We start from the raw sequence: 24880 nt of genomic DNA on the forward strand, positions 1-24880 counted from the left end.
TTTTTTTTCATTCCTTTGGGTGAGAGCTAGCAAGGAGTGATCAGAACTGAGCTGCCGTGTCCTGGATTCTTAAACCATCCCTTGTGTTGAATGTTAATGTTTCTCTTGTTTGGCATCAGTCTTTCACAACTGGGAGTGTGTGTGGGGCTGAAGCCAAAGTGGAATAAACTCTCATTTCCCTCTTGAGAATAGAAGACTCTTTGGCACCATCAGTTGAAGGTCGCTTGCAGTTCTGGTTCTCCAGCATCTGTGTTTCTTTTTTCTGGCACTCCCGAGATAGTTGATAGCTTGGAGATATTTTAAAGGTATCCTACAGGTTCATTTCAGTTCAACTCTTCATGGAATGGAGTCAGTTGCCTACACAGTCCAGATCACACTGCTCATTTTTTTCGTTATCTGGAAAGAAACAAGCAGAAATCAACAGGAGACCAATTATAATAAGAAACTTTATTCTAAATTTAGATCCAGACTGTGATGGACTCATGTGGCTCACCAGTTTGTTTAGCCAATGACAGCATGGGGTGACTGAGCAGAGCTCTGCCGTGCACCAAGGTCCTGTGGGAGTCCCTGGTATTCATTACTCACCTAACAATTCGTGCTCCTTGGATGTAATTTGGGAGGTACTGGAGATGAAGCAGCATATGTACTAAGTGCAAAATTTCATTATAAGCAATAGGTCCTCACAAAGAAAAAGTGAGTTTAATAGGCTAATGCATTTCTTACAGTAACCGCACTTTTCTGTGCAATGTAAGGGTGGGTACACAGTGATCTGCAACGGGCTTTTTCTTTTAGTATTGAAAGACTTGAGAGTGTCTCTCTTCAGCATTAGTCATTTCTTAAACTTAGTAACCTTCCTTGGATTTTGACTGCAGAAAAAAGTATCACCTCGTAATCATGTAAAACTGAACATGAATTTTAAGCATGGTCCTGAATGGAAAGCAGGTGGCTCTAGAATCTAGTTTATTTGTAGGAGAGAAAAAGAGAGGAAGAAAAAACAATTCCTGTAGCTTACGCAGTAGAGTTCTATTTTGTTCTGAAAACTTGCGTATCAGCTACTGCCCCATAACACTTGTTTCTCTCCTCTCAGTTTCTTTCAACATAGTAAAAATGCAATTTCACTTATTAGCTGGGACCTGATATAATGCTGACAAATGTTACGTTGTGAGTTTGTGCAGCCCAGCAATTAGTTCTCTTCTGCTCCTAAATATCTTGTGATAAAGCTTTAGATGTACAGTAGTATTAGGAAGGGGAGAATCTCCACAATCTGCTGATGGGGTGTCATAAAACTTGTGCCATACTATCCCAGACCACTGTGGAAGTACCACTGACAATATCTTTCGGATTAAAAGTGATATGGTATGAAATGGCCAACTCCCATCAATTTTCACAGGCCAAGTTTTCTTCTGAAGTAATTTCTTGGTATTCAGACCAATATATATTGACAGTAATAAACAATCGAAGTCTTAGAGCTCTTTGTGTCATTTGCAAAACTGGTTAGTGGCCTCTAAACATTGCAGAAGTGCCAGATTGCCTCTAATCACGTGCTGGCTTTAAGTAGTCTTACCGCAATGTTTTTCTTGTGCAGATAAACACGTTCTCTCACAGAAATGGCAAGGACTTAACACCTTGAGAGGGTAATTTTAATGCTGATACTACTGACTCTGCAGTGTGCAGAAGGATTTTAAATTCTAGAATGTCTTATACAGAAAAGTCACTGTAAGAATTACAACTTCTTCCCATACACCCTTTCTGAAAAGTGAGGAAGGGCTTGGAGGCAAAGGGATGCTTCGTATTACAAAACCTGTGGCTTTGATGTGGTTCACACCAGGTCTCTTGCTGCTCTGATATTTCCCCGGTGCTTTTCCCCCTTGCTCTACACACGTGCAACAGTGAAAAGGCATTTCTCACTTTTTTCACTTTTTTTTTAGTAATTTTCAAAAATCGCGATCATAATTTTTGTTGGAGACACGCTAATGTAATTCAGAAGTGAAAGCAAGTCAGAAACAAATCTGTGAAATCAGACCTATGATTTCATAATTTTGTTGCAAACAGTTGGACACTTGCTCTGATTTTTCACTTGGTTCACTTTCAGAGCCTGGGAGAAAGATTTAATTTTAGAAGTTTCAGTTGACAAAGACATGCTGGTGCTAGATACGCATTTCAGATCCTTGTCATTGTACTCTATTTTTAAATTCAAGTGACAGCCAACCTAGTGAGTACAGCTTGTGTCTATGTTGCATGTTCTGCCTCTGTGTTGGAAAGCTGAACTCTTCCAAGCCTTAGCACGAGGCCACCAAATTTACTTTTCTATTTGCTCTGTTTAATGAGGAGAAATGCTCTAGCAAGTTCTTTTCACAGAACTAAAACTGGTCATGAAAAGTGTTTCTCCCTACAGAGGTCTGCTCGGGCATTGGTGATTGCTAAGATGCTCGCCTATCAACAGCCACTTGAGAAAGAATTTTAAATGGTCTTGTGACGTCAAGGAGGCCCAAGAAAATTTAGTCTGGTGCCAAATTACCTCCGTCATTGAAAGCATGCAGTAAGAAATAGATAACACAGAAATAAATCTTTTCGTGCAATAGCTATCTAATGATACGCTCTGCTGACTCCAATAAGTGAGGTTGTCTGGAATAGGAATAGCAAAAGAAGATGAACTTTCAGACCCTCATTTTCTAATTTATGATTAATGAAAAGCCAGCCTAATCTATCTGACATCCTGCTGTCTGGACAGAATGTCTGCGGGTTGCTTGGATGTTGCAGAGGGAAATGCCCTGACCAAGTTACAGCCTACGAAAGTGAACAGCTTAAGTACGATGGATAAAAAATTGAGTCTCTTGAACGAAAAGATGGACAAACTGTTGCATTTCCAAGAAGACCTGACAGGCAAACTGCAGCGAGTTAACAAAGGTATTGATGATGTAGAAAAAGGCATTAACAAGCTAACGGTATCACGAGCAGCTCCTGATGAGCCAGATGAAATGAAAAAAGGACTAAAGCTATTGGACAGTCCTCACCAGCCTGATATCCAGAGCATATGCTCAGAAGTGTTGAAATTGATGAAAACGGCCCAGCTAGATGCCTTGAAGCATAAGGAGAGGCTGGCAAAGATAGAGAAGAGGTTTGATACACTGGATAAAGTGATTAATTTTGTGGGAGAAGTATTGAGAAATTCTAAAGTAGTGGATTTTATTCTCAAGGGCATTGTGCCCTGGAAGAAGGGAAGTCCACTGGAAATCCTTGTCGAGGTTGGTTTTGTTTTACTGTTCTTAATACCTTTCTTTGTGCTGTAGCAGGGCTCTCCTGATGATTTCTTGTATAACACGTATAATTCCCATTTTCCCTGTAGTGTTGCTATTGCAGGTTACTGCCATGACCTTTGAATTGCAAGCCTCTTGAGACAGAGACCTAGGCTTAAAATGTGTCTTGCAGGCTTACGTCTGAAGTGCCCCAAGTGTGCCAGGCAATCCTATAACAAGTATGAGGAGCAGACTGCTACTGTAAAAGAAGATTCAGCTTCTAACGGTGCTTGAAGATCAGCAATGTCATTCAAATAAGCGGCTTAACTGAGGTTCCTGTGAAAGTAAGACTAATATACTGGAAAGCGTTTGCTGAAGGAAGAAGCTTCTATTTTCTTGATTGACCATGAATTCCAAAAACAACACCAGTTAGTAAAACTTACGCTGACTTCTGTTCACATGACTGAGCAGCCTGGGCATCTAAGTTGTCTTATAACTCTGTCTTTATGATGGGCCTGTGACTTCATGAACTCTACTGACATTGTGCACTCCTTAAATCAAATAGTTCTTGGGTTTCACAAGAGCAGCTTGCATCAGTTTGTACTTATCAACTCCAACACATTTTTTAATATAGTGAGGAAGCAACAGTCAAGACTGGTATAGTTGATATGGTATTTTGGAATTGATTAACCTTGCTTTTTAAAAGTTACAAATGCTTGGAATTAGTTTTGGCCAACGAGAGTTTTGAGCCTTCCCAGTGGCTTGTATCCTAGGCAAAAATAAAAATAAAAAAAATAATGTGGAGAGGGACTCCATGAATTGGAATATGTTTGTTCATTCCAAGAAATCTTCTGCACACCTGCACAGAGGTGTTAATTACAGTAAGGACATTTCTAGCATGAATGCAAATGTCCATTCCTATCTTGATCAGAATGTTTCTGCCAGATCTGTGAAATGTTTTGGTAGATGTTACACCTAAACTCCTATAAAAAAAGGACAATGTTAGATGCTAGCTTACCTTGTGGGGCTTCCTGAGAGCTCTTTTGGTCTCACTAAGCATCAGAGGCTGACAAGTAAGCTAGACTCCACAGAGACAGAAGAATTTATAAGGAGTTTTCATTAATGCCAAGACCAGATAGAGATGATACTTGTACTTGAACTCTTCCAGTTCTACAAATTTTTGGAAAAAAAAAAATAAAAAATAAGTTTGCTTTATGTTGGGTAAAGCTGCTGTTACAAGTTGCTGCCTGCAGTCACTGTGTAAGGCCTAGAGACAGACAGGGTGCTTTGTGGGGCTTATACCTTGAACTGAGCTGACAGTGCAGTGTGTTAATGGGCAGGTGATGCTGAATGTAGAGATGATTTTGTTACCAAATTGTTATTTTCCAAGTGAAAAAAAACATTAAGGAGGGATATAGATAAAGGCAGGGAGAGGGATGCTGGTGGAGAATTTCAGGTGGCCTTCTTGCATGCTGTCAGGATTAGGTGTCAGATATCCACTATGTGCTGCTTCAGTAGTGTTTGCAGAAGAGGAGGTCTGAGGAGGTCAGAACTTGATCCAAGCTTCATGGGTAGGGGGACTGAGACTGAGAGGTGAAATGGCCTTCTCTCTCAGTGACCTGATGGACCAGGAGGGGGTGGCGGCCTCTGTCCCAGGCTCTAACCACTGCCTCGCTTGTAGAACAGGCTGTGGATTGGGCAAGCAGACTTGCAGGGCTAACTCCTCCTTTGCTAAATGACTGTCGTTATTCTCCTTCTTTGCTTCTGTTTTTTTTTCTTTTTTTTTTTTTTTTTTCTTCTGAACACTTTTTGAAATTGGAGCATAAGATTAGTTATAAGACCTTAAGATATATTTGTACTTTGATCACAGGCTGCTGAGTAGTCTATGATATTTGACCTAGGTTTCAATTAGAGAGGTAGTGTACATACGTGACCTAGCGGGGGTAATGTGGAGCAAAGCGTGGGTGAATTTGGAAATACATGAGCTTGTGCTGAGTTACATGCTAACTTTGGTGGTCCCGTTTTTTCAGCCTGTTTTGTGGCGTGTCCAAAATGTTCAGTTGCACTGGGGTTGCACTCAAAAATAATTTATTTGCTTGTTGCTGTTCTCCAACCTTTGCTGTTTTGTAACAGCATGCAGCTTATCACAGAGCTGGCTTTGCACAAGGTTACTAAGTATGGGGATGGGAGTGGGGAGGTTATGTTTTCATTTTTGGGTGAAGCTGTTTGCTGATGGTATGACAGCATTCCAGGGATGCCATAGGAGTGTTTATGGAAGACATTTTCTGGGTTGGAGTCAAATTAATAAAAGACTGTGAACTGAGCTTTGTAGGATCCAAGCCACGTTTTTAATTAAAAAAAAAAAAAAAAAAAAAAAAAAGGAAAAAGGATAGGGGGGAAAAAAAAAAGGGAAAACCAACAGCAACAACAAAACGGCATTATATTGTTGCTTATCCAAGGCTTTCTTTGCACATAGGATTTTGCAAGAATAATGTTACCCCTGGTCATTGTTGCAGGTTTGCTTAGAGCTGTAATAAAAATGGTAATGGTATTTTAATATTTTGGGGTATTTTGTTTGTTTGTTTGTTTATTTATTTATTTATTTATTTATTTATTTTTTGGGGGGGGAAGGGATGGAAGAGTGTTCTGTTGTGGAATCTATAAGGTCGGAGCATGAAAAGCTTAATCCATAACTGTTTTTACTAACAAGTGAAGGGTCCGATTTGTAGTAGACTTCTGATCAATTATCTGCAGAAAAAAATGAGGCATTGTTTATTTCCTTATATAAATGAAGATAAGAGGCTGCTCATTACTAGATTTTAATTATATGTCAGCCAAGAAATAGAAATATGCCTTTTATTAATAGCCTTTTTAGAAATAGCCTTCTTAGAATTAGCCTTTTTAGAAATACGCCTTTTCTTATTTTTGTAACGTTTTCTTGCTAAATATTTGTTATTTATTTTTAATTATATTACAAATGTATTTCTGTTTAAAGTGTTTAGTGATGCTGTTAAAAAAAAATAACCCTCCTCTGTGCTGTGTTAATTAGAGGATTACGTTTGCTTAAAATAAATCTGTGCTGCTAAAATAAAATAAGATTGCTTTTAATCATAACAGAGGTGACATATAATGTCAAGTACGTATACAAGAGTTGCAATAAAGCCAAGGGTTCTTTGTCTGTATCACCTCTATTGTAGTTCAAATCATGAATCTTTAGATGTTTTGAGACAAATATATTACTGTATCTATAAAGATATTGCTTGTGTTTCAGTCACCAGTCAACAAGTGACAGAAATACAATGCAATTTCCTCTTCTAATACTTCTTATGCTTTGTATATCCTGTTTTTTTAATCAGCGTGAATACAGATTACATGAGGTAAAATCTCTTACAGTTAAAATTTTGGAAAACAGAGATCTAATGTATTATTCTGTGTCATCATGTTTTAGAAGTATTGCCTTTTTGCAAAAGCAGGGAGAGACTCAAGAAAGTGGAAAGGAAATACAATAGTACCTAAACATTCAGAAGGTCAAAGGTGTCAGCGTCCATTTTACAGGGTCTCAGTACCTACAGAGTTAGATGAACCTAGTGGGAAATAAGCATCTTGACTATAACTGTTATTTTTGTGTTCTGCTGTTGTTTTTAGGCCAAAGATAAGCCTGAAGAGAGTGGTGCAAAACCTAAGCATGGGCTTAGTAACAGAGGAACCCAAACTGAAAGCAAAAAGCCTTTGGAAGGTATGTGGCACTCTGGGCATGCTACTGTCTTTGACTCTAGAATGTGCAGCAGACAAACTGAAAACTAATAGCCTGCTGTTTCCCACTACCTGAATTACTCAAATGTGACTGAGTAACTTCATCCACCAGTATTGGGATTACATTTTATGTAAGAACATCTGTCCCCCAGATTGAACCCCACAAAAACCTAAAACAAAAAGCAGCATCTTTGCTTGGCTACAGTTTCTTTGTTTTCATGTAACAGTGATCTGATTTAAGAGAGCAGTACTTGTGAGATACCATGAAGGTGGTGGCAATATCGCACAGCAAACCTAAACCATACAACTGGCCCAACCCTCTCCCTCTCTGAAACAGGGACATGTTGACATTGGGAGTATCTTTTTTAATCAGCAAGTTTCATTGCCATGTCAGGGCTAGACTCCTAAATAGGATGTAGCTGTCTGGGTGTTGCCGTGTTGCATCCATTGCCTGTGAGTTGCAACAGGGTGAACGTGATGTTGAGCAGACCCTGTCATTGCTGTTGTCTTCACAAAATGTCAGTGAATCCTTTAAATAATGGACAATCCCTTTTTTAGCTTCAGCATTTAGGAAGCAACAAAAATAAAGCAGACAACTGATCACAATTTTGAGTCCAAGGCTACACAAGTTTGTGAACTGATCTTGATAGCCAGTGACCTGTGCATGCTGAACCATGAAAGAAGTTACCAGAGAAATTTCCATTATTAATATGCACAATCATTGTCATGGGAAAGCATGGAAGAACCTTCTTTCCCTTTTGTGGAAAAACAGTTAAGATGCTGATTAAGCCATGAGATTTAATAATGGCTGTCTCCAGCATGTTGGTGTAAGTTTTTTTAAACCTTTCAGTGGATGCATTCTTGCTACTTGTTCAGATGTACCTAGCTCCATAGGTTGTTTTGAATGGTTGGGTTACTTTGCTCCTTTTCTTTTTGCTGTCACTTTTGTCAAGGATAGCTTATTAATGGCATGTTTTTATTCAGAGACTAAAAGTGTGAAAAAGCTAAATCTAAACAAAGAAGCATGTGAGAAGGTGAACGCTTCCAGTGTTGTAGCAAACAAAGCTGACTCGAAACCCCAAGCTAAAGAGAGGACAGCACAGCAGCAAGCAGTAGAAGGTGCTGGCAAGAAACAGAGCTCTAAGAGCTGTCAACAGCAAAAGGACGTTGGTGTCAAAGCCTTGAATCAACACAATGGTCTTCCCTTTGTAAATCAAGATCACGTAGGCAACCAAAATGTTCCTGTTAAAGCACACGATATGGATGGAGCCCCACGCCTAGATGAGTGCTCCAGGCAGCCTGTTCATCAGAAACTTGGAGAGAATGAAAACAAACCTCCATTGCCAAGTGCGGCATCCCGGGAAGCTGTGCCCTCACCATCCCAGGCTATATCTGACACAGGGTGTGAGGTGACACGTACCAGGTAATGGCCTCGTTGGTAATTTTCTGTATGATCTGAAACCACTTCACGTGTTAGAAGGAAAAAAAACAAAATGTTATTAAAGGAGGTAGTTCCTGCTTAGGCATGATTGAGGGGTAAAACAGCCATGCTGAAGAAAGGTGCAGCGAGACCTTACAAATGGTTAAAGCAAAAAAACTCAAAGCACCAAGAGCCCCCTGTAAATTTTCATGAAGCCAAGAAGTCAGAGGGCTAGACCTATAGGAGACCTTTGATATGATAGTGGCTACTGTGTATTAGAGATAGAAACGAGACTGCCTTTCTATAGCTCACATAGATGGACTTTCATAAATCATTCCTTTCAAAATCCTTTTTTTTTCTCTAAACATGAGGATGAAAGAAATATAAGATATTTACTTGTATATAACAAAACTGAAGAATTTGTTTCATTTCACATCCTTGGTGTTTTCAAGGATTTTTTTCATGCCTTGATTACTTAAAGGTATGACCAGATTGTTCATTTTTTTTCTTTTTATTCTTTAGTGCCTAATCTTTTCCTCATATAAGTGCTTTGCAATATGACTTTTATAATCCTTTTCCTTTAAAATTATTTAATCAGGATTTGATTTTAAGTCCATTAAAAACAAACAAAACCCTACCAACCAAACTCCAATAGATGCCAATTCTGTGACAAACTTTAGGTGCCATGCCTTCCCTGTTGGGGTTTGCAAATATGTGTATGGATGGATGGTATATACAGTCACACCTAAGTATAAATGTACATTACTGTGTGTGTGCAATTACTCTGTTCCTTCTGTATACAAATTGATACCTGAAGCCCAGACAAGAATGCGGTATTACTTTTGTATGTGCATACTTGAATTTGGAAACTTTGAATTTTATCAGTACTTGGAAATATGGGGCAGACGTCTAAATTTCATCTAGATTTTCCTGTGCACTGGGTAGGTGTCTACTGGGCTTACAGGACTCCTTTAAAAAAAAAAAAAAAAAAAGAAGGGGGAGAGAGAAAAGAGAGAGTTGTCCTGATCTCAGCACCTAAGGCTTCACAAGAGAAAAGACGTTGCAAAGACTGGCTCATTGGGTTTATTTCTCCTAAGAGGCTAAGCGTAAGGACATGGTAGAAGAAAGCAGTAGAAGCTTTCAGCACCACTGCCTCATGCCAACATTCAGGAGCAAATTTGTGTACAGGTTATAGACACTGTTATCTCCAAATTGGTTGGTGTAATAGCACTATGAATCGAGGGACCTCCCTGTATTTTGCCTGTGGGTTATAGTCTTTGGCTTGTGAGTTGAAAGCACCTTGCTTCTAGCAAGCTGGCGTGGGTCTGTGCTGCCTCAGAGGCTCCCACCTTGAGGTTGGCTCAAGGTGTTTGTGAAGCAGTTGATGAACAGTTGTGCAGCCCCTTAGAAGTTTGGTTTGGGGGGTTTGGAGGCCAACAGTTAACGAGAAGGCAGAACCTAGAGTAAATCCCAGAGGAAGGCAGCCCTCCTGAACAAGGTACCTATTATGCTTGTGAGTTCGGTAAATGAGTCTCTAAAAATGAATGCTACTTTTAATGAAGTCTGTAAGCCCACACAGAAGTGTCAAAAGAACATTGTGTTCTCCTGTTTGGAGAAATGCCCAAGAGTCCTGTCAAGTTCAGGCTTGTCTAGATAGCAGTGGAAGTGTTTGCTCAGAGCAGTGTTCAGCTGCCCCAGTAGCTCACTCCTGGTGCAGTTTAGATCCATAGCACAATGCGCAGGGTGTTAAAGGTGCTAAACATGAGAAACTGCAGCTCTTATTAAGCAAAAGTGGAAACAATTTTATTTTACATATTTTGTGATAAGGTAGCTCCTCGGGAACAGGCAGTAACTTCTGGGAAATGGGATGCATTTTCCCCTAGACTTCAGAAATTTTCTTTCGTTTCAGTTATATGAAATCTACTTGAAGACTTCACAGGCTTCAGTTCAGCCTTGCTGAAATCAGACTGTTACTGACAGCTGAACCAAACAGCTGACTCAAATTACAATACAAGTGTATTTGGACTGTAGGTGTATAGAGGTTTGATTTTAAACCATATTCTTTTTAGGCAACAAGAGAGAGGGGGAAAATGTTTAAACTTTTCTTGTAGCTGAAACACTAAAGGAGAATAGCATTAATGGAGTGAGAGTTAGGAAAGTTGTGTTTTTAACACTTGTCTGTGGGAAGAATGCTATCCCATAAGACAAACACACATTTGAGTTTGCAAGTCAGCAAGCTGCAAGACAAGTAGCATGGATGTGAACATTCAGATACATAAAGCTGTATGAACAGTCAGACACTGAAGTACTTGGCCTGTAGTTGGTGAAGACAGTCACTACCACATTTCTGCCCACGGGCAGTAGTTTATTAGACCAACTGTAATAGCTGCAAAAAGTGGAAGAGCTTTCAAATGGTGGGGCTAATACTTTCCAGTCTGTGCGACGTCTTGTGTTCAGAGAAGGCAGACATATACACAGACAAGGATGCAGAAGAAGCATCAGCACAGTTTTTGGTGCTTTCTAGTGTTGTATTTTTTAAGAGGATTGATATGGTTAGGTTTCTTTAATGCTGTAGAAATCTGCATTTTAATTTTCTTCCCACACAAATTTACAACAGCAAAGCTAGTCATCTGCATGAAATTTCAACTGTTTGCTCTGCAGGATATCCATCAATGTCCATGTGGCTGAAATGAAAGAAAAGATCGAGACCAAGGAAGAAATCTCAAATGATCACAGACACAGATGTCCCAAAGTAAAATCCCCACCCTCCACATCAGCAGAAGTACATGAACAGCTGCCTGGTAAATTAAAACTTAAACAGAGTCCTAAGAACATCATCACTGAACCAAATCAAGAAGTGAAAGGGGACAGTAAGCAAAATGAACATGCATCAAAAACAGGCAAGCAACAGCTGTTACTGAACAAGCCCAAACCAGGTAAAAACACTGAAGACAAGTCAGAACTAAAATGTAAGCCTAAAGCCTCACAAAATACCTCTGCAACAGAGCCAAAGAAAGATCTGGGGGTAGAAGTGAAAATCCATCAAGAAACAATAAAAGCAGAAGATTCCTTGACAGTTACTGCCTCTGAGAAGAGAGAATCTGAGTCTGCATCTTCAGGAGGAAGTGAAAATGATGTAGGCCAATGTGCAGGAATGGTACCGCAGAATACTATGTCATTGGAAGCTAGCAAAGAGCCTTCCACACAGGATGAAGTGGTCATTGGTAGGTTGCTTGTACTTACTTTTGGAAACTTTTACACTTTTATACGGTTACTCATATGTATTATAGATAAAATAATAGCTGGAGTGGTACTTGCTCTACCACCTGTGTCTTACAGTTCAAGAGCACTTACCAAAACACTGTAGATACCTTTGATGATGAAAAGAAGATCAAATATAATTTTTTTTCAAACTTCCAGATAATTTTGTCAGGTGATATCTTTTGTTAATGCATAAAGTAAAATGTTAATACTCAAAGTGTCCTGTGATTTTACTGTGTTAAAAAAGCAGGGTTGAGAGTCAGGAGGTGGAATCCCATCCTCAGTTACAGGCCTTTATTTCTCATCTGTAAAAGACTGTTAGCAGTAAAAGCTCCTTACTTGAAGCAATAGAGAGGTTTTGGATGTTTTCAGTACCTCCCTTGTGGCTCTCTACAAACGCAAATGTATATATTTTTGTAATCCTATTTTATTTACTTTTTTGATAAAAAGCCAAGTACTTGAGTTTGCATACTCAACTGATTCTCATTTAAAATGAAGAAATAATTCCGTTGTTTCTGGATATTTTACTTGCATTCCACTCTAAAAATAGTAAAAGAATGTCATGTTTAATGTTATCCAGAAACTGCAGTGCTTATTCAAATTCCAGCAGAAGAAAAAGTGATGACATGGTAGATGAACAAGAGCAAAGAGAAAAGATGAGAGAGGGTAGTCCTGTACTGAAGTGCTTTATACTAAAGTTCTGTTTTGAGCATTTTCATGAGCAGCTTACCAGCAGCAGTCTGTGGTTGGCTTGTCTAGGCCCTTGGTATTTTCCCCTTAGAGCCCTACTGCCACAGAAAAGCTGAGTGCTGCAGCAGGGGAAGAGCTGCATTTGTGTTTTGCATTCCCAGCTCTGCCTCAGCAATTCATCTCTGAGAAACTGGGCTTGCCCCTTCAGGAATAGTGATGCTGAAAGTGAGGGGATGTATGATTTGTGGAGCTGTAGGTACCAGGACCACAAAAGACAATTGAGACTTCTCCTTTTACTGACCAACACAACACGGTGGCATGCATGTCTTGTGGACTGAAAACACTGGTACAAGGAAGCGGAAGTTGCAGTCCTATGTGGCAAAATGTCTCGATAACCTGGTTTCCTCCTCTTTAGATGACAGCCCTTCTCCCCCGGCTCCTTTTGAACATCGCATAGTGAGTGTCAAGCAAGCAGAAGTGACAACGTGCTACTCAGTGTGTCGTCATGAAGTACTTGGGGGGTAAGTCTCTGTGTCCCTAAAGCTGTACTGCAGGTGGTGGCGAAGTCACAAGGAAACGCAGTTAGATCACGGACTAGAGAGATCATTTGCAGGTGGCTCCAATGTGCAGCAGCATGGGAGTGGCAGATACCATCTCACTTCTTTACTCCGTGGGTTTGAGTTGAGCAAAAGGTGTCTAGCTGTTTTTGGTATGTCTTATGAATACCTTCTCTTCTATTTTGATATAGTCACGGTCTGTAACATTCTCAGAGCCTTAAGCCTTGTAGAAGAAGTTGGTTGGAACTGAAAGTACAGCAAGAAAAGAGTAGATTTTATCTAGGATAGTGAAGCAAAGAAAAAGAATGCAAAGAGGATGTCAGATCTTTCTATGCCTCTGTTCATCCTCATGGCTTTTTTTGAGCTATGATAGTTTCCCTTGTATCAACCTGCCTGTGGGTTGGTATATAATCTAAGGGCACTTCCAAGGTCTTTAGGTTACTGGTTTCTGCCTCAGTTCAATTTTCAGGCTCCTGAGTGTGATCTTGGATGACTCTCTTTTGCATTTGTTGTTATGATCCTGGCCACAGCTGGAGTTGTAAGAAAAACTTGTAATCCTCAGGCAGACAGATGCAAGGCATTTCAAGTCACCAAAGCCCATTAAGTCAGGCAGCTTCTAAAGATCTTTTTTTTTTTTTTTTTTTTTTTTTTTTTTTTTTTTTCCCATGCTGAATATTTTGTGAAAGAAAACAAAGGGGAAAAATTATAATTATGTTGACCTTGCATTTAGTCTTCACTCATGGGAAATCTGCAGCTGTTTCAGCCTTTGTGCGGCTGTATACTTACTTATCTGACAAGAAGCTTTGATTAACAAGCTAATCCAAGTACGAATATGGCTCAAGTATAAGCCTGATGATGCAATAGCAGTGAAGATGATGTTTAGAAATCATCCCAAGGGACATTAATGTATCTGGGTGACACAGGGGAGAATTTACAACATGCAAGAAATGCAGCCTGTGGAGTGGCTACGGTTACGGGTGTTAGTCATTTTAAAAGTTATGAGATCAAGACAGAAATATCCTAGTTAATATACCCACTAACACATCACTGAAGGACAGCAAGTGGGTACAGTTACAGAACCGAAAAAGAATATCATCAGGTCACCATACCGCTATGAAACGTAGTAATACGAAGGGGGCATAATATTTTAATGTAAGCATTGAACAACTGGCTGGAAAGATAAAACTAATCCTTCATAAGCTGAGAGAAAGAGGAGATTCATGCTGCTGGCCACCTGATTCTGTTCACTTTGTACTGTGCTATTTTTAAATCAATGATAAGAATAGTTTTAAAAGTTTTTTTGCAGTGAGCTGTGTTAAACTGTACTCCAACTTTTGTTTGGTATCAACAGGGGGCGTTTTGGGCAAGTCCACAAGTGCACGGAAATAGCAACTGGTCTCAATCTGGCAGCCAAAATCATAAAAGTGAAAGGAGCAAAAGAAAAGGTAACCATGATCCTGTGAACCTAAATGCGCATACTGTTGCTTGTTTTACATGAGCGTATTGCAAACACCTTAGCACTACCTCACTGAATCAGACCACAGAAGTCAACTTCTCATTGCAGTGTCAAATATTGTAAAATCTGTCTTAGTAAGTAGTAGCTTGGGCTTTGTTTGACTGCTTGTCATCTCCAGTGCTTGTGATTAAGCCATTTGTTCACATGAGGCCTGTGGTATAGCTTCTGTAGGGTTTGAAATAATTGTATTTGAATATATTAAAAATTAAGGAGCATATTTGCTCATTTTTTGTTAATTTGTTCCTTTTTCAGGAGGAAGTGAAAAATGAAATTAACATAATGAACCAATTAAATCATGTGAATCTGATCCAGCTTTATGATGCCTTTGAAGCCAAAAATAATATCACTTTGGTCATGGAATAGTAAGTTTAAATTATCTCTGAAAGTGTCAGTTTTTGGAGTTTGCTTTGGTCACTAAAAGAAACTGAGAACGATAACTCCGAGGTGTGAAAAAGTCTAGAGTAGCTTCACAGCCTGCGAGAGTAGAAAATACTTATTTTCAAGGTAATTTCTTCAGGTAAAAGTATATAAATATATTTGGCAACCTTGTAGTTTAAGCAAGTGCCAAGAAAGGTAGCTATCCAAGTGCACGAAACAAATTACAAGATAGTTAATGAACAGAACTTCACTGTGGTTCGTTTTTCATTTTAGTTTAACTTACAGGCCCCTTAACATTGTACCTAGCTATGAAATTCTAAAGAAGTGCTGAGGGTAAGTAAAACCTCAGAGAAAAAGTAAATGTGAGAGACCCAGACAAGAGGAGAAGTGAAGTGTTTCAAGTAGAAATAGAGTAGACATGGAGAAAGAAAGTAATTCCTTACATTCATGGTCTGCTGCTATTTGAATAATATGAAGCTTAATAAGCATGCCTTCCCATTTGCAGCTTAAAAAAAAATAAATCTAAATCAAATATGGAATTCATAAAAGGGAGGTCTAATGATGTATGCCTCCTGGCTTTTCTGTGTAGTTGCATATTGCTTTTCATTTATAAACAAACTGAATTTCCACTACAGAACTAATTGTTAATGGTGTGAAGGAAAAAAGGAAACAAAATGAAATAGCAAATATAAACATAGTACATTTAAAATGTGTATTTACAATTTTTAAAATAGAAAATTAGAATTGTTATGTTGCAGAACCTTGTTGGAGCTATGTTTAAATGTAATGTTCTCTTAATTTTTGTGCAGACTTAATTTCAATTGTCAGCTCCTGTAAAGCAGCTTTCAGTTTTAGAAGTTTCATTCATTACACTGCGTAGGTTGAAGAGTTTCTTTCTCTAGGCTTTCTCCAGTTTCCCATCTGGTCTCCAGGTTGTGTGGTCTTGAGTTTGTTTGATTCTCCCTGCACCCACCAAATATTATTCTAATTTGGAAGGTGCTGTAGATTAATACTTTATCTCACACACAAAAATAATTTTCCTGAAGTCACTGAGAATACTGATACACTTCTACTGGATGGTAATATTAGGTTCTGTGCTAAACTAGGACTTAAGTTTCCAATTTAGAAATAAGATGAGCTAATGAGAAATTTTAGCTTTTTTAACACTTCTCTATGTCAAAATTTTAGTCTTGATGGTGGTGAATTGTTTGACCGGATTATAGATGAAAACTACCATCTAACAGAGTTGGATGCAATCTTATTTACCAAACAAATCTGTGAAGGAGTCCACTACTTGCACCAGCATTATATTCTCCATTTAGATCTGAAGGTCAGTAGTTCATACTCTTTACTCTTTAGTGTTGCTGAAGTTTGGACCACTACAGTCTCTAATTGCAAGAAGAGAATTATTTAATTGACTTATTTCATTAAAAAAACAAAAACAAACAAACAAAAAAACCCTTCCTTAATTGAGTAGTCACAGTGAATGAAGCTTTAGAGATTAATATTTTTTCAATGTTTATTTGGTAGCTTGCTTTTGAAGGCAAAACTTCTACTCTGTTTTCACAGAGAAACACAAAAGTTCACAGGAACAAAAGCTAAACTTCTTTATAGATCAAAAACCAAACCGTTAACTCAGTATGCCAGTCAAATCTCTTCTGTAATGGGAATAGAAGGAAAAGAATCATCCTAAAAATTATGACTACTGTCTCTGAGTTTTTTTTTTTTTTTTTTACTCTTTTGCTAGATTTGTATGTCAGACATAAATGTGACTAAAAATACTCTTATCTTTTTGTAGCCTGAAAACATATTATGTGTAAATCGCACAGGAAACCAGATTAAAATTATTGATTTTGGATTAGCAAGGAGGTAAGAGTTAAGTTACGTTTTTTGTTTTTTTTTTTTTTTTTTTTTTTAAATAAACATGCTTCTGGTAGTTCTTGTTATATTTTTGTGTTTTGGGGCCCTAAAGTGATTCTGATATGTGTATGTGTTCACTAGTATGCTGCTGCAGTCATGAGTTTTCTGCTGTGTGCATTAATTATCTAATTACATTTTCAAATAATGTTTCTGTTGGATAAACCTATGCTGCTGTTCTAATTATCTCAAAATGATTCCCCATGTAGAGCTTTTACTCTAGGGACATCATGAAGGCGCTAGAGACTTCGTGACTGCTGAGTTTTGTTGTGCAGGTTCTGGTTGTGGAAATTATCTTCTTCAGAGTCCCACCTCAGCAGTTACACTGTGCTCATATCTGTTATATAGACCTTTACCCTGAAGTACAGCTGGGCACATCCCACAAAACTTATGCTCTTCTAACCCATTTCAATGGAAGCTGGTCTATTTGTGTTGTGTTGGACAGTATCTGCTGGAAAGCATCCTGTGGAGCCTGGCAGAGAGTCTTCTATCACTTTCTGGGAGATGCCTCTGCAGGTTTTATTGCCCTTGGTCTTCCTTTTTGTTTTGCTCTGGCAAGGGGATAGCTGATGGTTTATTACACCTGTGGTCACAGCAAAATTCACCAATTTATCCTTTTAAGACCTTAATGCTGTCCTAGTTGTCTAGGTGAGTCTGGATGCTCTGTCCTTTTAGGCGTGTCTTGATTTTTACAAATGAGAGGTTTGTTTCCCCAGCCTGCTCTCAGCACTGACGCATATCTCTTTCTGATAAAGGTACAAGCCTCGTGAAAAACTGAAGGTTAATTTTGGAACTCCAGAGTTCTTGGCTCCTGAAGTAGTGAACTATGACTTTGTTTCCTTCCCAACAGACATGTGGAGTGTAGGAGTCATCACATACATGTTGTAAGTAAGCATGTGAGGGATTGTGGCAGTGGCACCAAAGGCTCTGCAAGAACACACCAGTGGAGTGTATCTGCAAAGCAGGAATGCAACAGCCATTGAGTCCATTTGGATGTGACTCCGAATTCATTCTGTTAAAAACAAATAACCCCAAGCCACAGCCTTTTAATATGAAGATATAAGGTGGATACTGAGTCTCTAAACAACAAGTAACCCTTTTGATAAATACATAAATGTATTTACCAACTTATTTAGCAAGTTCAAGTGGGCCAGGTCATGATTACTCAGAGGAGTGGACCAAAGCATGTCTAAATTTCCATTTTGATTGCATTCTTGAGGATATAGATTAATTTTCACGTTTGCAGTCTGATTATTTTATTAGCTGGGATTTGGTGTGCATCTGCACAGAGGGGTTAATATCAGATGTTAGGCCACAGGTTGCGTCACAAATGAGGGTAAGACATCTCTGATATCTGCATGGTGGCTGCAGAGGGTTTGTCTGTCCAAAATCTGTGGCTTCTGACAAGCCGATTCTGCCTGAAAATTTCTCAGAATTTTGCACAGATGCTTTCTGTGAATGAGATAAATTTCTGGTTTAATTTGTTAGCCAAAAAGCAGCTGAATGAAGGAATAAATTATTGAAACAATAGATCAGGGCTTAGAAACTAATTGAAAACAGGATGCTATTGTTCAGAATTCAGTTTAATTCAGGCCAAACTGGGATATGCACCTTGGTTTAGGAAAGCTCTTGAGCCCTCCTAGCTTTCCTAGCTGAGAATGCACTGAAGTATGTACTTGAATCCCTGCTGAATTATTTTTCTAGGGGGATCCGTTAACAGTGCTCCCTGACTTAGCCGCTAGACAGTAACACTAATGATATGATGATGCTTTATTGCTCCGAACTATTGGCTCATCTTTAATAGGGACTGAGAACTTGAACACCCCCCTCTCCCCATAACTGAGAGCCCTTCCTCTTGATAAGCTAGCTACAATTATAAAGCAGAGGATTCAGGAGAGGAGAAACTCATCTTGCATATAGATACTTACCTCCTATTCCACTTTTTTCTTTTCCTTTTTTTTAAGGCTTAGTGGCCTATCCCCATTCCTGGGAGAAACTGATGCAGAGACGATGAATTATGTAGTCAATTGCAGCTGGGACTTCGATGCAGAAGCATTTGAACAGCTATCAGAGGAAGCAAAAGACTTTATTTCCAGACTACTTGTGAAAGAGAAAAGGTACTTTCCTTCTCTGATCGCCTAGTAACATGAAGTTCTTCCTAGCTGACTGTTTGAGTTAGTCAACAATGAGAACTTATTATGTGATGTTTTTGTTTGCTCTACCTGTGCTTACTGGGCAGTTTCTCAGTGATTCAGAAGCCCCTGTTTAAAAGGAAGATGTCTATGTACCATAGCTGAGGAATGTTGCCTTTCACAGCAGCATCAATACAGGCAGAACAAAGGAAATCTGGAAGGATTTGCTCTGTAGGAATCTGTCTTTAATATTCCTTCTCTGAGGAAAAGCTATTTCTTCTTTTTTTTTTTTTTTTTTTTTTAAAAAAAAGTTTTTTGAATGCCACAGAGGATAAGTGGAAGCTGCAGCTGTGAAAATGTGCATAGTTCTCTTCAAAAGTGGTCTAAATGCATTTGGTAGATATTAGGGAGCATTTGGGACTTAACTCTGCATGTGGCTTCTTATTCTGGGCTCCAGTGAAATAAAAAACAATTGTATGTATGAAATGCCAAGAGAGTGAGGGTGATGTTGATGTCAGACTATGAGTACGGAGATGGATGGGGTTAGTGGGTAGCAAGTTTTTTTCTCTTGCTGAGTAGCGATACAAAACTAATCAAAACAGGAAACGATGCATACAATAAAGTAGATTGTGTGTATGAGGGGAATTCAAAGAAGTGCTTAGAATATTAGTACCTTCGAGGTCATTACCTAAATCAGACAAATCCATTAGATTACTAATTACATTCTGAACAATTTTTTTCTCAACCTTTTCTGTCTCTCTTCCCCCTGCTGCTTTCCCTCCCCAAACCTTCCCAAATAACACACGTTTCTCTATGACTGTATTTCTCAAAGCTTTTGTACAGGTTTTCATGCTTGGGCCTGCTGATGAATGTCAGGGTATAATCTGTGCTTAGCTTGATCCTAGTTTAGGGTGAATAGACATTTGTGCTTTTTAAATATGAGGCACAGAATAAGCCTGCATTATAGGGGTAGACAGGTAACAGTAAAAATATTTTTTTTTGTATGAAGTGATTCTTTCAGCGGTTCTTGATGCATATAACAAAATGGTACATAAACTGATGAACCCGGACAGCTGCTGCTTCAAAACATGTGCCTCGCCCCAACCCCACCCCAAAAAAAAAAAAGGAAAGAAAAAAAAAAAAAAAGAAAAGCACAGCTGAATATTTAAGGACAGGACAATCAACCCACTGCAGACCCCCTAGCAGCTTTTCACACCACTCACTCCTTATGTTGGAGTGCAGGATGTCGTTAAGACCCTATGATCTGGGTTGAACAGCATTTCAAGAACATGCATTGGTTTATTTAAGGCAAAATTCATTGATCAGTAATATTGAGGAGCACAGGGCTCTGAGAATGGCAAGAGGGTGGCTATGTTTACATGTTAGATTTCCTTTCCTGAAGCTGCCGGATGAGTGCAACGCAGTGTTTGAAACACGAGTGGTTAAACAATCTGCCTGCCAAAGCCAAGAAGTCCAAGCTTCGCCTGAAGTCCCAGTTGTTGCTGCAGAGTTACATGGCTCAGAGAAAATGGAAGGTAACTAGATTAGCCTGGAAAATTTACGTCCAGAGGAAAAACAGCTCAACACAGGCAGGGACATTATCTGCTTCTTTGGACCATGGCTTACTTTTACTTGTAGGGTTTTTTCTTGTTAACATGAGTTTGGGAAGTCTCCTTCTAATTAGTATTTAAAGTTTTACATCTTATTTCTTTAAAAGTGCAGAGGCTTCAAATGCTGTTTAGCTTACTCTGATTTTTTTTTCTCATAATGGAGATATTTGTGCATTGACAACAGCTGCTTTGTTGTGTTGTCACTATAGGGTAGGGGTACAACATAAGGCAGTTTTGTGCCTCGCACTGCAGAGAGTGGAAGAGAAAAAAGAGAGAAAAAATTAGGTTTAAACACATCCAGAGAACTTGTCAGGACCTTTCTGATAAGCCCATACTCTTTTAGAAGTAAATTTTGGTTAAAGAAATGATAGATGAGAATTTCTACTGGAATCTTTATCGGATAGTAATAATTGCTCCTGAAAATTGAATGTTGTAATCTTTTAAGAATAAGGAATGGAGGAAATGTGAGGACAACTCAGGTCCATTTCCTTCTCTCCTGTCACTGGAGAGCTGTAATTTCTTGTCAAGGAGTTAAACTTGAGCCTTCTGCTTTCTCCATTCTTGCACTCCAGCTGTTTTATCTCACACTTTTGCATTTGTGTTTTAAAAAGTACATCATCTAAAGACACGAGGACCCTCAGGTCCTTTTCTGCAAAGTGCTTTTCAGCCAGTCAGCCGTTAGCATTTACTGGGCATGGGGTTGTTCCTGTCCAGGTGCAGGACTCCACATTTCCCCTCACTGAACTCGATGTGGTTCCTGTCAGCCCATTCCTCCAGCCTGCTGAGGTCCTTCTGGGTGGCAGAATGACCCCCTGCTGAATCAGCCACTCCTCCCAGGTTTCTGTCACCTGCAAGGTTGCTGCGGGAATGCTCTGCCCCATCATCCAGATCATTAATGAAGATGTTAAGCAGGACTGGACCCAGTATTGACCACTAGTAACGGGCCTCCAACTAACTTTGTTCCAGTGATGAGAACATTTGGCCTGCCTGTTTGGCCAGTTTTTTATCCACCTCAGATTTTCACCAAGAGTAGCATGTTTCAGTACTTTCATAAAAGTAGGACTTTTATACAGTGAGCAGCTTCAGCTGGTCACTGTATAACCAGTCCTTAAAATACTCAGCTGTTATGCACAGCGATGCACACAAGGTGTGGGTGGCTAGAGGTAAATGGATTTTTCTTCTGCGCTGAAAGAAACTCCATGTCGGCCACAGCAAGTCCTTTACTTCAGTTACACTCACGCTTGGACTATTCTGTTTTGTTCACAGAAACATTTTTATGTGGTGGCTGCTGCTAACAGACTGAAGAGGTTTCAGAGTATGGCTGTCAAGCTTCCATAAGCTTGTAAGAAGCATCTAGCACTCATGAAGACGGACATGAAGCCATGGGAGAAGGACTCCGTATCTTCAGTAGTTTCTACCCTTTTCTTTTATAACGTGAAGTTTTGCATCGGTCTTTCTCGAATATTGTGTGTTAGTGCTTAGGGTCCTGAAGTGCCTTGAGGCAGAGGCACTGAAATGACTTCTGAAACCAGAAAATGCCTTGGTTTGTTTTTACAAGTTTTTAGTTGTACATAGTGATGGAAGAATATGGCAGTTAGTAGGGCTGACTTCTTGCTGAAGGCTTTGATTCTGCAGAATATTGTTGGTCCAGAAAACACTTGAGCAGTTTTTTGGTTTCTCACACTAAGCATGGGGTCTCTAAAGGCTTTCTTCACAACTGCTGTACATCATCAATTTCAGAGCACTGCCAGACACTTTTTTTTTTTTTTTTGCTCAGGTGTCTATTACTTATGGGAAAAAAAAAAAAAAAAAAAGATATTGGACACCCTTTTCTTCTATAAGTTTTCCAAAAAGATTATTTTTTTCTAAAACATAAGGGTGATGATTCAGTACAACTACTCGAGAGTTTTTTTGATTCTTTTTGTTTCCTATTTTCCTTTAAAAAGAAGGTACTACCTGGTTAGCAAAGAAGACAAATCTGGTTTGAAGCAATTTAAGTCAATTTGTCCCTTACTGTTTTTTCTTATAGTCAATTGAGTTGAGGTCAACTGATTGAACTTTTACTTTGGGGGGGAGATAAGGGAAACTGCCACGAATAAAAGTTACCTAATGACTGTTGGTTCTGTGCAAAAAGACCTCATGTTGTCCAGAGAAGATTTCCAGACCCTTGATTACACATTTAAAATTTGTGAGTGCTTTTCATTGGCTGTGACTTAAGTTTTAGTTTGACGATTTTTTCTCCTTTGTGACAATTCTAATCAAGTTTATATGGAAAATTGATATGCTGTGATATGCAAAACACATCTTAATGCTGTTCAGTGGCAGAGAAATAGCATATTGCCTGACTTTGCCTTTGGCCCAGCTGGGAGGTTGAAGCCCTTTTTCTCCACTCTGCTCTCAAACATTAAACTTTCTTCACTGTACTTATTTGCAATGTTAAAACTTCCTGACGTATAAAGAGCTGGAGCCACTTAGGTCTTGCAGCTAGAAGTATAACTTTTTTTTAATTAGACCGGTCTTGCAGCTAGAAGTGTAACTTTTTTTTTAATTAGACCTATGGTTTCCTTTATTACTATCCTGGTTTCTGCCAAACTCAGTGTGAGCTGGACGAGCTCTTACTACTATTAGCTTCTGGTTTTTCTTAAAATTAACTTTCCAGCAAAGGCGTCAAGCTTCCATTAACTTTATGGACTTTTATATCTCTTGAATTAGCAACAGGGTTGGTTGCTAAGAAAAAAAGAGGATTTCAAGAATGGCTTACCCTTGTCATCTTTTCCACTCTAGTGCTTCTCACTTTTTACTCCTGTATTCTGGGCCTCTGCAGCACTTCCAGAATCAACACAGGGAAAAATGATTAAAATCAAATGAGGCAATCTTGACAATGTATCACCTTCTGTGAAGGCCCACTTTTGTTTATGTTTTTCTTCCACAGTGGTTCTGCATGCTAGATGTGATTATATTCATTGGTCTGTATATTTCTGAACTAATACTAATAAATTACATTATAATGGAACAGGCCTAATCCTCTTCTTTGTTTTGAAAAATAAAAAGTCAGACCTGATAGCATCTTTGAATAGGTCTTAACTACAGAATGCTCATCCACTAGCTTGGGTTCTCTCCCATCCTGAAGACCCTCTGCCACATATTAGATGAGACTTAATAGATGTTTTGTTACAGCTCCTACTCAGGGGGGTTGAATAACTTAAGATTTTTCTCTGCCCATCAGGCATTTGTTTGGAGTCTGTTCCCTGAAAAAGTTACTGGTTCACTTTGGGACTCTCGTCAGGAATGAATTTGTCTCTTGCTAATTGCAGTTGACCAGAAGTTATTTCCTTTCTTTAATGCTTCAGTTGCATTGGGAGGCAAAGAAATGAAAGGTAAATGTTTAGTAAGTTTTGATTTTCTACTTAGTGTGCTTCTTCTTCTATTTTTGTAAGAGGGTGATAAATATAGATGATCTCTGCTGTCTTCTATTTCCTCTCCATTTTTTACAAAGAGAGGCTGCATCTGGCCTGTAGAACTGCTACTGAATTCTTAACAGAAAGAAATCCCTTTTGTACTGCAGAATGACGTGGTTGCAGAGTCTAGGAAGACCATCTCTGCAGCCTTATGGGATGTTTCACAATGTGAAATTGTGCATTTTGCTTTGGGGTTTACAAAAAGCTAAAAGGACACATGGTCTATAGGACACTGGAACAGTAATTATGAAAAAACAAAGTCTCAATAAACTGAAAGCTAAAGCAGGAATTAACTATCTGTAAACCCTGCTGCCAACATTGTCACCCAGGTAAGCAGGGAACATGCACTGTGGTGAGGTTTTGGCAAGCCATTAAAATACTGTTGAGAAGTTCATGTGAGGACAGCGTTTCAAATCTTTATGTTCAGACAAGTTACTTTCCTATGGGTTTTGAAATGAGGGTTTATGGAAGTTGATGTCTGTATGCACAACTCACATAGAAAACACAAGAGAGGGGCAGCAGGCTTGGTTTGACTTTAATTAAAGTTATACTAGCCCTGCACTGCTAGAAGTTGTGATTTTCCTTCACTATAGTATAATCACAGAATCACAGAATTTCTAGGTTGGAAGAGACCTCAAGGTCATCGAGTCCAACCTCCAACCTAACGCTAACAGTCCCCACTAAACCATATCCCTAAGCTCTACATCTAAACGTCTTTTGAAGACCTCCAGGGATGGTGACTCCACCACTTCCCTGGGCAGCCTGTTCCAGTGCCTCACAACCCTTTCAGTGAAGAAGTTCTATAGGTGGGATGAAAGTGTAGGACTGCAGAAGTTGTCTCCAAGAACTATTGGGCAGAACCCTCTCCTCTTCAGTTGAAGCTCATGGCCCTGAGATGCAAATTACCCACTGCCCTGGCTTTGAAATCCTTGTTCCCCAGATATCTTCCACA

General features: G+C 39.1%; 1 protein-coding gene across 1 annotated transcript; it reads left to right on the forward strand.

The window, feature by feature from the left end:
* Positions 1 to 2732: 2732 nt before the first annotated feature.
* On the forward strand, positions 2733 to 21871 carry MYLK3 (myosin light chain kinase 3; the record flags this gene model as incomplete). Its single annotated transcript, XM_084294798.1, has 14 exons — positions 2733 to 3245; positions 5713 to 5778; positions 6882 to 6972; positions 7974 to 8412; positions 11071 to 11633; positions 12776 to 12881; positions 14269 to 14362; positions 14686 to 14795; positions 16000 to 16141; positions 16610 to 16680; positions 17484 to 17612; positions 18693 to 18845; positions 20263 to 20395; positions 21737 to 21871. 14 exons carry the CDS (start codon positions 2733 to 2735, stop codon positions 21806 to 21808), a joined length of 2682 nt encoding a protein of 893 aa, XP_084150924.1. The 3' UTR covers positions 21809 to 21871.
* Positions 21872 to 24880: the final 3009 nt, after the last annotated feature.

This window comes from Netta rufina (genome assembly GCF_964035555.1).
Source record: "Netta rufina genome assembly, chromosome: 13".
Classification (NCBI taxonomy): domain Eukaryota; kingdom Metazoa; phylum Chordata; class Aves; order Anseriformes; family Anatidae; genus Netta; species Netta rufina.